At 35.1% G+C, this 16,244-nt stretch overlaps 1 protein-coding gene across 1 annotated transcript; it reads left to right on the top strand.

Moving 5' to 3' along the window:
• The first annotated feature begins 13,613 nt into the window (after window positions 1–13,613).
• On the top strand, window positions 13,614–15,377 carry LOC135138553 (piggyBac transposable element-derived protein 4-like). The gene has a single exon (XM_064068533.1). The coding sequence runs from the start codon at window positions 13,614–13,616 to the stop codon at window positions 15,375–15,377; it is 1,764 nt and encodes a 587-aa protein (XP_063924603.1).
• Window positions 15,378–16,244: the final 867 nt, after the last annotated feature.

The raw sequence follows: 16,244 nt of genomic DNA, 5'->3' as shown, positions 1-16,244 counted from the left end.
GTGTTCCCCATAGTTTTATATATATTTATTTCTTAGTTGTGTACTTTATTTTTTGATTTGTCTGTCTAAATTTACTTGCCAGATTTCATTGTTCTATACTATGAGTAGATTTTAATGTTTATTAATTGTTATTTTGTCATCATCATTAATTGTCAAATTAATTGTTTTGGCTGCTGGAAATTGGTGTCTTTAGGGGCACCGAGACCATTTATTGAGAGTTTATAGTTGTAAATAATCATTTTTTATGGGTAAAAACCGACTGATTTAGTCGTTCTTTTTGTAAGCCATTTATTGGAATACCAAAGTATATTCGGTTGAGTAAATGCTTATATGAATGTTGTCTCGCTTATTAGCGTGATACTTCAGAATTTGTACCTTGTGTCAAGATACGTCGAAAACCTGATTGTACGGACATTTCGGTGTTTGATATATAGTACATTTAAGTAGTATGTAAAAGCATATGTTCTAACTCACATTCAAAAAATAATGCAAATTATTCAATTTTCACCCCGATTTCAAGTTTTTTAACGTAAAAAACCATAAAATCAATGAAATATTCCATAAATTTTACATTTTTTTTATGTTGTCATTTTTTCCCAAAAAAAATATTATGGAATTTACACCAGTTTTCAAGACAGTTATGAAAAAGTTTATTTCCAACTTGTTTTTTTCAACTTATATGATGCCAAATGAAGAACCCATAACAGAAATCGAGGTAGATTCGGAAAATTTTAAAATGTTACTCTAAGAAATAGTAAAAGAAGTACCTACTGTTGTAGAAATGCCTATTTTAAAAATTACTGTATTAAAAAAGAGAGATAATACTGATTTACGAACAATGGTTTTAAAAAAAAATGTTTTAAGAAAAATTTTTTTATGAAAAAAAAGTAATTCTATAAGTATCTAAATCTTAATGTAGATCGAATAATATATATTCCATATTGGAACCAATATAAATAATAATCTAATATTTTTTTTTGAAAAAATATATAAAAAATATCAAATGGATAATAATATTAATATTGTTACTTTAATGACTTATATTAAATATCCATATTATTATAATTTATTGCCTGTTATAAAAATTTTAACGACTAATTTAAAAAACAATAATAATTATGATGATAATAAAGTTGAAAAAAATATTTATTATATTAAGGAATCAAATACATTTTCAATATTAATAAAATCAAATGACGATATTAATATTGAAAATGAATTATATTACCAATTATTATATAATACCATTATATATGGCAAAAATATAAACGATTATAATTATTTAACTAAATATTTAATTTTACACACTAAAGAGGAAACATTTAAATTAAATAATTATGAATTAAAATTATTTCAATCAATAAATGGAATAAGAAATTTAGTAAAATGTTTATACACAAATGAATATTTTTATATATTCTATGCAATAAAATATATCATTTTTTCAAAACATAAAAAAATATATCCTTGGAGTATTCAATCTAAATATATTAATGAATACAAATATTATAAATCAATTATTATATATAGATATGGATGTATTAAGACAATAAATTATAATTTTAATAAATTATATATATATAATGTAATGAATGATAACATTATCATAAAAATCAAAAAGAAGGAACAATTGAATTATATACAAAAAATATATTTTAAATATAAATATTTATTTTTTTTTTAATAAATGAATTATATAATAAAAATATGTATGGAATTAATAAAACATATGGATAATGATTCAAAAACAGATTTAAACGACATATTGATAATATGTAATAACTATTTAACTCTCATTGAAAAAAAAAATAAATGAAATAGTTGAAAAATAAGTTTTAATTAACAACATACATTTATATAATTATATTTTGTATATACTACGTATTACCATGTCGTACTTGGAAATTAGACGCGCTTTCAAGGAATCGCTTGAAAATGCTATGAAAATAAAAGTTGGTTGTCCTAAATGTGACTATCAAAAAGATGCATTATTTTACCTGGAAGATGAAATAACTACTGTTAAATTTTATATCAATGAGGGAGATATTAAAATGTGTAAACTCGTACATAAAGAAAATAAAGTTGATATGAGTAATTATGCAGATACTCATCAATTATCAGTTTTACTGGGATCTAAGGAAAACGCAACGCCTATATTTAAAAATAATCCACCAACTAAGAGAATAATGAACAGAGAATTATTATTACCAAGTGTATCATTTACTGATCATACGTGTAATTACTTTTGCGACATTAATAAGGACTATTCCAAACTAATGATTAAAGATAAAGAAAATAAATCTGTTATTAAAACAATTAATATCCGTAATACAATTATGACAATTAACGATGATGATGACGTAACTGTAACAAACAGAATATGTAGTCATGTTCTTATATATGCACCATCTGGGTTAGGTAAAACCAATTTTCAACAATATCTTATGAATAAGGGCATCATAATTCTTGATACAGATGATATAGTAGACATTAATCAGTCTGATGTGAAAAAATATTTAAATTGGACTTCGATCATAACTAATGATTTAAGATTGGTAACACAAGATTATCCAGTAATATTCTTTTATCCAACAGATAAAAAATATTTACAACCATTATGGACTACGTTATCTGATGATAGACAATATTGGTTAGATATACATATCGATAAAAAAAAGAAGCTAAATTAGTCATAGAATATGATGACACTTTATACTTAACAGATGCATTTAAATCACACGCATTTACAGAAGTAATTAGTGAATTTCTTTTAAAATGCAATGATTTTAACGTTCCAAATTTACGTATTTATACTGATTGTGCTTTTGATTAGAATTTTCTAAATTTATAATTCCGCATTCAATTTTCCAAGGTTTTTTTGGTAATTCGTCTTTCATAAAAACACCACGAAATTTTTTAATTTTATATTTTTTAATTACATCTTCAATATCAAAGTTTGTAAGGGGTTTTATTTGGTCTTTTTGTTTTTTTTTTTCAATACCTTTACCCTCCATTGCCAAATTGTGTCTTTTTTGTTCTTCTAACTCTTTATCTTTAGCTTGTTTGTTATGGACAGCACTAGCTATTCCAGCAGCTCCACCAGCTAAGCTTAAATTTTGAAATTGTCGTTTAACCGTCAAGGGCTGCTGGTAGAAGGTTGTTTGTTATTAGTTATTGGATGCTAGGAAAGCTGTAAATGGTGAGAATTTCAATCGGAAATAATTAAATAAATTAAGTATTTGATATTGCAGATTTAAAAATGTGATTCGAAGCAAAACAAATGGTTACAGTTTCAATCACATATAATCAAGTAAATACATAAGGCATTTGATGTTGAAGTTTTCCAAAAGAAGGAATGTTTGATCGTAGCGCCAGCGGCGGGATCATCTCGTTCAATTTATTAAGGAAGACCACCTGCCACCTGCCACGTGTCGCCTGCCACCTGAAGGCGTTTTGGTAAGTTAAGGGCTTGTCCGCAAATAAATACATAAATTTTCCAAAAGATGGACTGTTCGGTCGCAGCGGCGGGACCACCTTGTCCACTTTATTATGGAAGGCTACCTGCCACCTGGAGGCGTTGTGGCAGGGCAAGGGCTTGACAATCCGTTTTGGTGAAGACGTTTGTGAGGTATATTTTAATTTTGAATGACAAATTGACTTGGTTGAGAAATGTTACAGGTGCTGCCAACGTTATACACGATGCCTGCGCTTGTTTGAATTGGTTGTTCTGTGTGAAAAACTTTATAATTTGAATTTAAATGGTCTGTGACACGGCTGACAGTTACACTCTACTTCAGTTCAGTCTTTGCCATCTTTGGGTTCAGTTCAGTGTTGTTGTGCCGTGCCTTTTTCTTTGATAAAAAACAATGGTTACAATTTCAATCAAATTAATAATCACATAAATATATGAAATATTTTATATTAAAGTATTCCAAACGTGGGCAAGTGTTAGAACCCGCCGAGACCGTTTGGTGGAGTTCATCAGAACTTGTGTCATTTATTAGAAGTTGTTTAGATGAATTTCAACAGGCCAGGGGATTGTCCTCGGCTATTGTCAGGGAAAGATGAGGCCGAAGAGGTAGCGCCGTTGTAGGCAAAAAATGTTCTTTTCAAACTTTTCTTTTAGAGGACACCAACAAGCTGATGGCCCGTTGGCAATAAATTTTACGGGGGGTGGGGGAATGGGGGGATTTAAATTTTTAAATTGTCGTTTAACCGTCAAGGGCTACTGGTAGAAGGTTGTTCGTTATTGGTTATTGGATGCTAGGAAGGCTGTAAATGGTGAGAATTTCAATCAGAAATAATTAAATAAATAAAATATTTGAATTTCCAGATTTAAATGTGATTGGTTTCGAACACTGGGAAATACGAGACTACTTTCCCTTGGCACTGTTCCCCATAGTTTTGTATATATTTATTTCTTAATTATGTAGTTTATTTTTTGATTTGTCTGTCTAAATTTAATTGCCAGATTTCATTGTTCTATACTATAGGAGTAGATTTTAATGTTTTATTAATTGTTATTATGTCATCATCATTATTTGTCAAGCCAGGAATACTTTTGTATGTTTTGTTGTAAGTTATCAGGGTCGAGGGCAGGGACTGCCTGGACCGCTGCATTAAGCAAACAGTTGAATTCGAATGTATTGTTTGTTATTTTTAGCTGCTGGAAGTTGGTGTCTTTAGGGGCACCGAGGCCATTTATTGAGAGTTTATAATTGTAAAAAATCGTTTTCCAACACTGCCAAGGAAGAGTGAGTACATTTGATCACTCTCCTTTGGCAGTGTTGCTTATCGGTGTACATATTTTTCTAATTACTTTAATACTTTATGGTAATTCAGTTGTAAGGGATTAAACAAATTTTTGGAGCCCCTCACGGGGTGAATGGAGAGTTTTATTTCTTCTTCCTATCACTTAAATCTCGGTGTGGCCGCTACTGATGGCGTTTTTCTGAGTGAAATAATAAGGTCACAGACAGCAAATCTGATGTGGAATCTTTGTAAGGTTTAAATTAGTAAGCTTGCCAACCTGACAAAAAAAATACGAAGATAGTCATTTGGTGCTTACAATTTTTCTTTTTTTGGGTATTTATTTTAATAAAACAAAGTATGAATTGAAGCATAAAGATCAATAATAACTATAAATCACGGCGATTCCTAAACCTTTGTGTTCAATACTGAAGAACGTAAGAGTAAGTGAATTCTGAATTAAAGAAATGTAAATAAGAGTTTTTGTTTCGTGCGCAAAATTTAATACTCGCGCGAGTTTCCCCACTCTTCTCTGCAGCCGGTAATTTGAAGTTTGGTGTATTTTTTTGTGACAACATGTTGGTGAGTTCATTTTTTAAAATTTCCCAAATTTTACTCAAATATATAAGTTATTCAATTGTTCAGGAAATTCACCAAAGTATTTAAGACCACATCAGTATTTCCGAGTGGTTTTCACCGGGATGGATATTAACCGTGTTTTGAGAAATGAAACCATTTGTGTTTTCGAAATCGATAGAAATGACTATTGGTAAATTTCTGCTCATATTCAGATGCAACCCGTGGTTATAAATTTGGGGGAATCAGATTCTGATGTTATAATTTCACTTGCGACACTTCTAAACCGATTTTAAACTGGAAAAATGCTACATAGCTAAAAAATTATGGATAAAGGAGTGGCTTTTGAAGAGAAGTAAATTTTCGGGTACTAACTTATTAAAATAACTATTGTTAGAACCCGGGGATTGGTTTAATTATTTGCGAGTCAGATTACTACAACTACACTGCTACCACACGACTGGAAAAATGTACTTGCTTTAAATCTGTTTCTGGCATACACTGCAGGCTTAGGGTTACGTAATGAGACATTTTCCACCTCAGCGTCAGTATTCAAGGTTCTATTTCCGGTTTCAAAATTTTACATTAATTTTTTTTTCAGGAAAAAATTTGTTGCTGGTATGTTGAAAAAGAAGAGGAGGGTGGGGAGTATGTGAGGGCGGTGGAGCATCCCATCGTCCTCAACCCCCCCTCCCGCCCCAGAGATAGGAAAGGAATTCTTCGATCCGCCACCATCACCCCCCCCCCCTTTCCCATACCCCCTAAAAAAAAAAGTATCATTTTTACTGCCCCCCGATAGTCCTCCCACCCTTGCTCGTCTTCCTCTTCCTCCCCGTTCTCCCCGTCAACTTCTTCCGCCTCGTCCACACTTTCTTCCCGGTCCCCCTCTTCTTCCCCGTCCACCACTTCTTCCCCGTCCGTCAAGACGGTTTCTTCGTTTCCCCCCGTCGCCCCGTCCCTCTTCCCCGTTGCACCCTCACTCCTCGCCTTCCACCCCTTCAGCTCCCTGTTCCCTTTGCGGCCCCTCTTCAACTTCTTGCCCCATTTGTAACCCTTGTCCTTTCTGCTGTCCTTGTCCCATTTCCTGCCCCCTTTGTCCTCAAACTCTTCCTCCACCTACTCCCTAAATCTTTTTTTCCCAAAGACGCGGGGCTTGAATTAGGTATGAAACCCTAAAATTAACTTTTAACTAACCTCCGAAAATTTAACTTGCATTATTTATTTAACCTGACTTCATTCTTTTTCAACTTACAAATATTTTTATCACAAGAGACAGTTGCTAATTCTAATTATTTTTTACAGATGTTTTTACTCCCTTATTGAATTTTTGCTACTGTCAGGTCAGCATATTGGATAAAAATTAGGGATTTTTGAAAAAGGTGGTCTCTAATAGTATTTAATGGTTGTACACTTACAGGCTCGTTTGCAGAAACTTCAAACAGTACCGCTGTTTTGCCAGAGAATTTGCAAAACTGAAAATGTATTGTGGGGTTCCAATTGCTAGTTATGCTGATAGCGTTATGAATCGCATTATCCATTACGTGCTTCAGTTTATTGTAATATATGGTAATTAGAGTTGTAAAACGTTGAATAGACAAATCTTTGTCAGGAGGTTTAAGTTAATAAGTAAACCAATTTTCACGAAGCTGCGTGCGTGTTGAAAAAATTTTAAGTTTTGTCGGCTTATCTCATATTTCGTCATCTCGCAAAAAAAAACTAAAAACATTTCTAAATGCAAACCGGGTATAAATCAAAAGCAGACACTTTCAGGATTACAATTAAAAAGAAACATCCAAATCCCTTTCGTGGTTAAAAAGTTATGGGTAAAATTTCGACCTCCAAACTCAAGCAGTTGCGGGTAAACACCAAGTTGGTAGAACGGGTAGAAGGAGCAAGCGAGAAGGTTGTTGGTTGTTCGATGATTCAAGAATAAGTTTAAATGGTAAGAATTTCAATCGCAAATAAATAAATAAAGCATTTGATGTTGCGGATTTTAACAGGGTTCATGTTTGGCTGAGAGAAGGAACAACCTCATTAAATTTATAAAGGGAAACGACAAGGTGGAAATGTTTCTGGTCCACAAATGGCTGAAGGCTGAGCTTATTAGCGAAATTGGCCAAGTTTATTAATTTTAATTATGAGTGACAGATTACACCACCATATCTCATAATGTTTCATAATGTTTTGTAATTTACATTAAGTGAACAGTTGAATTCGACCATGTTGTTATTTTTAGCTACTACAAGTGTGTGTCTTTAGGGCTAGCTAGGCCACCACCACCAGCTCATTTAACTTTATAGATGTAAATATTCGTTCCGAACATTGGTCAAGGGAAATATTGTACCTCTCGCCCTTGGCAGTGTTCCACATAGCTATATTAAGCGTTGAAATAGACCGTTACTGTGTGGATGATATAGATCTGTTGCGGAAAGGGTATCTAAAATTTCGAGAATATTTTATTTCTGGTTATGGGGTTGATCCATTTTTGGAGGCGCTAACTACAGCCTCAGCTTGCAACCTTGTATTTCGACGTAACTTCTTGCAGAAACTCAATAGAAATAATTCCGAGGCTCGCGTGGATTACTCATCCATCGAGACTTCCTGAAAATTTGTTACTTGGTTACTGTGAAGCAACTCGGACTGCGTACGAGTTTCACGGATGTTGGCCTGGATGCGAAGTGTTTCTTCAACCAAGCATGTAAATTAAGTAATAAGGAAAATGACCTTTTTATAAGACGCGAGGTCACTTTACAAAAAGACCACAGAATAAAGGCAGCTGGATATAGCCTTGTGACAATTTGGGAATGTAATTATAGAATAATATTAGATAATAATGCATGTTAGAGATCATCACCTTCAAATGATCGCCCTGCGCAAGCTTGATCACTAGAAAATTAGTAATAGAAAGTAAGCAAACAAGTTGAGCACAAGGCTCCAATAAACTAATCCACTAAAGCACGGGTAACTGGGAACCACCATATTCCTCAACAATGAGCTCGTGGGAGATTTTGTAAATTCCCTACCGGTAAACATTTGTTGCCGACGAATTACGTAAAGCAATTGACCTGAAGTACAGGGTGATAGAGATTTTAGAAATTTGGGAGTACATAACAGTAACGTACAATAAGTAAACCAACACTGGCGGACTACTTTCCAGTTACGTGAACTGCGGGTTGAAAGGTAAGCAGGAAAATAGCGGGTTTCCGTCATGGTGCCATTGCGATGCCAAAAAACAAGACTATATAAATTCCTAGTAGGGATCCATCAATATGGCAAAAATGGTTTGATGAAATGAGTGATGAAGATAAATCACCGAATACAGAAGATGAAAGTGACCACAATACCGACACCGCAGAATGGGTACCAGAAACTGACCAAGAATAAAACATTGAAGAACCTTGTACCAATCAAACTGTCGCCTGTTACAGACGCAAGGGTGGTACAAAATGGAAGAAAACACCTGATGTTGTAAATGTTCGTACACGGAAACGAAACATCATAAAAATTCATTTACCATGCAATAAAGGTGCCGGACGTGAAACTAAGACAAAAATCGCAATCTGGTCTTTATTCTTAGACGAAACAGTCATCAATGTTGTTGTTTGTTGTACTAATATGTACATACATATAATTAGGAGCAAAATCGAGCGAGAGAGACACTAGAGATGCCGATGCTACAGAGATACGAGCATTTATCGGTTTACTATATCTAATAGGAAGTTTTCGCTGTTCTCGAAAAATATTCACGAATTATGGAATAATTCAAGACGCAATGGAGTGGAATCGTGTTACCAAACTATCTCTAAAAAGAGGTTTCGGTTTTTGATCAGATGTCCAAGGCTTAAAAGGAATTACCTTAAATCACCAAAACAGTCAAGCTTTAAATTTTGAAAAAGAAAATGTGTTGGTGAGATGGGATAAACACTTTGCAATCAAATATGTGGTTTGTAATTATTTGTGGGTGGCTTAACTTGCGCCAAGGAAAATTTACAATCGAAAATTGAGTCTTTTCAGGGGGGACATGAGTTTATCTCCTTGACTGCGATGTGAAAAGGTACTTTGAATTGAATTGAATCTTCTTAAAGTTACTTTTTAGTTCGTAAAAGAGTAACTATTATAATTGTCGACAAAAAATTTGAATTTTACAATGAGCCATAATTCAGCAGCTAAATTTACTGCTGTCCCCTATAAGGAAAGGCTGATTGACCAAGAATCAAGTAGGCAAACTATGGACACAGTGACTGTATCCTCGTTACGTTGAATCGAAGATAAACCTTCGCCGTACCGTACGTATATAAAAAGATAAACGTATAATTTTATTAAAAAAATAGGTACTGTAACATTTACCCCATAAATACCCCACCTGGTGGTACCAATACGCTCCGCCAGACGCTCTGCGTTAGCGCTCGCGTTGCCTCTGATGACCACGCCAACCACCCTCAACCCCATCTGTCAGAGATACGATAAACCCTACGGCAGGAGAATAGATAGGAAATAAAAGAACCTCGAACCACCGATACTGTGCTTCACAACATCGAGTTCACCTAATAGGTGATCATCGTTTCAAGCAAACTTTGCAGGGACACTACAAGTCCAAGCCCGCCACCACCGCCGAGCCCCAGACCAAGACCATGGAGACGGATATCCCTGTGGTGACACCACGTCCCCCAATCACCCCGAAGAGCAGGATTCCACCGGTAATCCTGCGTGACGGCCAGAGATGGTCGGAGATTTCGCGGCGGATGACTGAAAAGTCCATCCAGTACTCCAAAGCGAAGAGCACTCCGGACGGAGTAAGAATCCAACCCGTCGAAGCTGACGATTTTAGGAAACTCGTCAAGCTACTCGACAGCCTGAAGGTGCCGTATCACACCTTCACGCCCCCGGAGGAAAAAAAAACCCTCGTTGTCATCCGTGGCATCGCCGTAGGCGTTGCCAGCCCGGAGGTGCTCGACGACCTGGTGCACTTGGGTTTCCAACCCATTCAGGTCAGTTGAATGAACCGACGTGACCGTCCGATGCCCCTCGTCCTCGCCGAGCTGCCCATGTGCAAGAAGGCCGACATCTTCGAGATGAAGACACTCTGCGACCTCTCCGTCAAGGTGGAGAAACCCCACAAGCCGAAGGACGCTGCCCAATGCCACCGCTGTTCCCCAAGCCACAGCAACAGAAGACTTCCAAGAAGCCCTCCGCATCATCCAAGACGACCGCCCCCAAGACCGCCGCCCTCAAACGCGCTGTTTTGTGAAACTTTTACAGTACCCAATCCAACATTGAACCACATTTTGAAGCATCGAAAAAATGTACCTGATTTCGGTAGTGGGATTGGATAATATATACATATATTATGTTTATATTATTAAATAGTTAACTGGAAAATGGAGATCCTTTTACAAAAATGAAGTGAAAAAAGACGTTAAGACCAAGACTTGATATTTTTTTCTCTTACATATATATGAGGAATGGGAGGAGCAAACGACAATCCGAATCCAGTTACAGTCTAAGGCTATATATATTCTGGGAAAGCATTCCGTCAGTTGCCATTTCAATAAATACAAATTGTGAAAAAGACAATGCTTCATTACTTACACAAGCAGATGACAAAGAAATATGTTTAACAGAATCACTGTCCTCTTCCATCATAAACACCAAGTGTATTCCAGCACCATCAAATGAAAATGATGAAGACGGTGACATAACCAAGCTGGAAATTTTAGGTGATTGCAGTGAAATAAGAGTAGAATTACCACATAGTGACCATACTTTAGCAGCAGTAATATATAACTGGTTTCGGAGTACTCTACCTCACTAGAATTAGTCTTTTTAAGGGTTTAAGAGCGCTTACAAGAGGTGATAGGAGTTGATAAGACTGGTTCCTGAGTCCCCTAATCGTGTACGAATTGTTGATTCGCGGTATAACTAGCATGTGGTGCATACTCCCTCAGTGAGAAAAGTGGAGACTGGTAGTGATGCAGAAAAAGTAACTATTCGTTACTCGAGTATTCGGTACCCGAGAAGATCCGAAGTAACGAATACTCACATGAGAAAATATTCGTTACTTATGCAATCAGGTACTCCTCGGATCTCTGCTGACTGCCGAGCGCAGATCCGATGTTAGTTTATAATAAAACCTTGAACTGTTTTATCTACGCATGCTCCCATGCTCGGCAGATTTCTAAGCTAAATATTGAAGTTGGTATCTACTTGCTGAATAATTTTAGCGTGGCGCCCTCTAGACATGAATTTCATAAATAGGTTTAAAAATGGATGGTTTTCTACTCTACATGTGCTTCTTTTTTAAATGAAATGTTTTTCCCCAAAATTGAGGTTATAAAAATATGTTAATCCCCGAGATTGAAACGCGTACCCGAGGCTATAAAAGGAACCGATGCTGATTTTTCTCCATTCATTATTTCATTAGCAGTTCGTAGTCTGAGAAAGTATTTGTGATTTTTTTATTGTGAATTTAGTGAATTTATACCAAAAGGTGAGTGCTAAATAATTCATATTATTAATTTTAAGCAGAATAATTACTATTTAGTGTAGAATATTTTTTCTTATTTTGATATATTACGATTACGCATTTTTTAACTGTCAAATTTTCTCTTTTGATTCACCCAAATATTTTTTTTTATTTATTCTAGAAGCTATTATGTCATCAGAATCTCAAAAAGTGCTTGCGCAAAAAAGAAGTATTATTTGGATCCACTTTTCGGTGATTTCCAATGAAAAAGCAAAACGTAATTTATGCAATTCGATATATTCCTAGAAGGGTGGAACAACTTCCAATCTCAAAAAACATTTACAAACCAGGCATCCTACAATTCTGTTAGAAGAATCTAGGCCTGGAGTGAGTCATAAACGAAGCTCATCTGCAACGGAAGGTAAAAAATCTGTCCTTTTCAATTTTCAGTATTTTAAAAATCAATTTTTGATTGCAGCGACAACCAGTCTCTCTACATCCACAACTGTTTCAACGACATCAGATGAGGAGTCAACAAGCAGTACGTTGTCTACTGCTCCTTCTACTTCAGGCTTACAGTTTCCAGCTGCAGAAGTTCCAAAAAAGAGGAAACAGCAGGCAAGCTTAACGAGTTTTGTTTCGCGGCCAATTTCATTGCATCGACAACAAAAAATTAATAACTTAGTACTAAATATGATTCTAAAAGATCTTCACCCATTTTCAATAATTAATGATAAAGGCTTTAGAGAACTGTTGAAAGAACTGGAGCCAGCATATAAAATGCCCAGCCGACCAACTTTCACCAGCTCTCTTTTGCCACAAGTATATAATAGGGTTGTAGAAAAAGTAAAAAATTTCTTAGGCACATCAGAATTTGTAAGTCTGACCACTGATGCGTGGACTTCCACTTCAAATCAAAGCTACATTGGAGTCACAGTTCATTTCATCACCACCGATTTTGTGTTTCATTCTTGTTTACTCGATTGTTTTGAATGTAGTATTAGCCATACTTCTCAAAATTTAGCAAACGAAGTACAAGGGATTGCTAATAAATGGGGTGTAGAAGAAAAAGTTGTTGCTGCCACAACTGATAATGCAGCAAATGTTGTAAATTCAATTAGATTGTGTAAATTGGCATCATATCCCTTGTTTCGCGCACACTCTCAATTTGATTGTACAAAATGGATTAAAAGAGATTAGACGTAAAGGATTCATATTTTCATAACAATAGCACTGGGCACTTTCATTTTTCAGGGTTCACATTTTGTTTCAGTTTTCAGGGTTCATACTGAATAGGAAAAAGTTTCTTCGTTTTGATGATTTCCTCCTTAACTCTTTGAGTGTCAGCGGTACATACGATATACCACGTTTTTTCACATTCTTTAGCGGCGGTGGTACTCTATGTATACCATATATAAATTGTCTTCTGGCTAACGCATAAGCGGTACAGTTTCTAAACCAACTTAACACTGACATCTAGTGAACCGTAGCTGTACTGTAGGAGCCAGAGTTCTACAATCTGGCGAATTTTATGGGATGAAAATATTCCTTGAATGTTCAGACTTGTTACAGCAAGTTGTACCGTAGTACATTAATCAAAGCAGTGTGATTTTTGGAGTTTCTTTTGAATAAGTGTATTAATTGAGATCATTGGTAAGTACTTTTTTGATATTAGCGTTATGTTTCAATTATCGTGTAAGATAACCAATTTTCTACGGAGGTACTGTAAATGTACCACCGCTGCATTTGCCCTGTTGTTAATATTTTATGTTTATGCAGAAAAATGTTGCGATTCAACGAAGAATTACCTTTTCGATTAGTGGGTATGAATATAGAAGATCTGAATCGAGAAATTGAAAATTTGAGCGATAATGAAATTATCGAGCCGATTCCTTCGGGATCCGAATCGGAAACCGATATCTCGGATAGAGAAGAGCTTACAATAGATGGAAATTTAAATCCTGAAATTGTAATGTCCGAAGATGAAGCTGATGAGTCCGAATCAGATATACCTTTAGCCCATATCAAAAATTTACTACTCCAGCCTGCAGCAAATAAAGACTACAGCCCACCAACATGGGGAACTACGCATAAACCAGAGACACCTTCAGATTTCATACACTCAACTGGCCCTTCTTCATTTATAAGGAGTTTGGAGAATATTAGTCCGCTCAAAATTTTCCAACAGTTTATAACTGAAGACTTTATTCAACATTTGGTTTTTCAAACAAACCTATACGCAGAGCAAGAAAAAATAGCTACTGGAAAAAATTATATTTCAACAACAATGATCGAAATAAAGACTTTTTTGGGTATCAATTTGCTAATGGGCATAAAGCGTTCGCCCAGCTATAAGGATTATTGGTCCAGTGCACCTGATCTCAATGACCCTTTCATTTCTCGTCTAATAGCTCTAAAACGATTCAGTTGGCTATTATCACATTTGCATGTAAATGATAACTCTGTAATGCCTGGACGATCATCTCCCAATTTTGACAAACTTTACAAACTGCGTCCAATGATTGATTTACTATCAACGAATTTTGAGAAACATTTCTTTCCAAATCAACATATAGCAGCCGATGAATCAATGATAAAATTTAAAGGTCGTAGTTCTTTGAAACAATTTATGCCAAAAAAACCAATCAAAAGAGGTTATAAAATGTGGATGCTTGCAGATAAAACTGGCTACTGTTTGAAATTTGATTTATATACAGGAAAAACTGATTCCCAAGAGAAGAGTCTTAGTTCTCGCGTTATCAAACAACTTACCTCTCATTTGCAAGGCAAGAATCATCTTTTATATTTTGATAACTTTTTTAATAGCGTGCCACTATTAGAGGAACTAAAAAAACAACGCATTCATGCTGTGGGCACAGTGAATATTTCTCGCCGATATCTGCCTAAGTTGAAGGAAGACAAGAAAATAAATCGTGGCGAATTCGAGTGGTATACAAGCAACACAAGTCTTGCAGCCATAAAATGGAAAGATAAAAGGTCTGTACACATTCTGTCAAATTTCCATGATCCTGAAAATATCAGTGAGGTGGGTCGGCAAGAAAAGAATGGTAACATTACGCAGGTCCCATGCCCAGAAGCAGTTATCGACTATAATAGGAACATGAATTTTGTTGATAAATTTGATCAATTATCGAGTTATAAAATTGATCGACGAAGCAAGAAATGGTGGCATAGAATTTTTTTTTATTTACTGGATGCTGCAGTAATAAATGCATATTGCATTTATAAATCATTAGATGTGCCTGAACTGTCCTCAAAAGACTTTAGACGAGCTTTAGTCAATGGACTACTAGCAGAACAAATTGTCGCTTCTAGCGCCAACAAGCGAAGATCCAACGATACCCCAATGGCACGGATTGAAGTGAAAAAATGTAAACCATTTATTCCTCCAGAAGTCAGACAAAATTCGTCTGCACATCAACCAGAACGCAGCACCAGAAGAAGATGTGCTTTGTGCAGCACAAGCGCCAAACAAGTGCGAACTGATTGGATTTGTTCTGTTTGTAAGGTACCTTTATGTTTATCAAAACAAAAAAGTTGCTTTCAAAGCTATCACAAATCGCAATAATTTTTAATTTTATTACTTAATATATTTGTAGAAAATATTCTATTTTCTAATAAAATTCAAATCAAAAGATGTCGAAGTGATTTTTTAGTACCTTTTCTAACTAACAAAACACTTATTATGCTACCTATTGATAATATTAGATAATTTTGAACAATAATTATTCATTTTATTTGAGCATTGTGAGCTTCTAACGACTTGTAAACAGAAAAAATAAGAAAAAAAAATGCAGTAAAAAGATTGCTTTACAGTCCCACACGTGTAGATGGTACACTATGAATACCACCTCCTAATCAGAAAAAACAAAATGTTTTTTAAGACAATCCAACTCGAAAATTCTTAACCAATACAATGGCAGAATTGTTTGAAATTTGTCCAATGGCATTCACCGAAAAATTTTTTCAGTGAAAAAACATTCTTCTGTCAGGCAACAACACTGTTTTTCAGCGAAATAAATTATGTCAAATTAATTTGTCAAACTTGTCAAATGAACTTTAATAAAAAAAACGATAATACAAATTACTTTTCTGTTGGCGTTAAAGGCATAATCTTCCAAAATACTGGCCACCTCGTTCATTTCGACTGCTTTATTTAGAGGAAACTTGCGTATTTCACAAAATTCTGTAAACTGCTTCCAAATTGAATCTTGCGTTCTTGCGGTCTTTCGGCACTGACTTTCTTTCACTGCATTTCGAATTTCATACACAGTCTTGTTACCAAATCTTGCTCCCAGAATTCAGAAACTCAACCAGCAGCACACACAAAATTTGATGTTTAGAAATTTATTTACGTTTTGCCTTGTTGTTTTGTTACTATTTAGACTAAGTAGGTATGGTTACTCAACGACTACGCTAACTATAAATTATGTGA

Source organism: Zophobas morio, unplaced genomic scaffold (genome assembly GCF_036711695.1).
Source record: "Zophobas morio isolate AGI-343-1 ecotype UQ-CSIRO unplaced genomic scaffold, CSIRO_AGI_Zmor_V1 ptg000030l, whole genome shotgun sequence".
Taxonomy (NCBI): domain Eukaryota; kingdom Metazoa; phylum Arthropoda; class Insecta; order Coleoptera; family Tenebrionidae; genus Zophobas; species Zophobas morio.
This window is presented reverse-complemented; position numbering and strand designations above follow the sequence as displayed.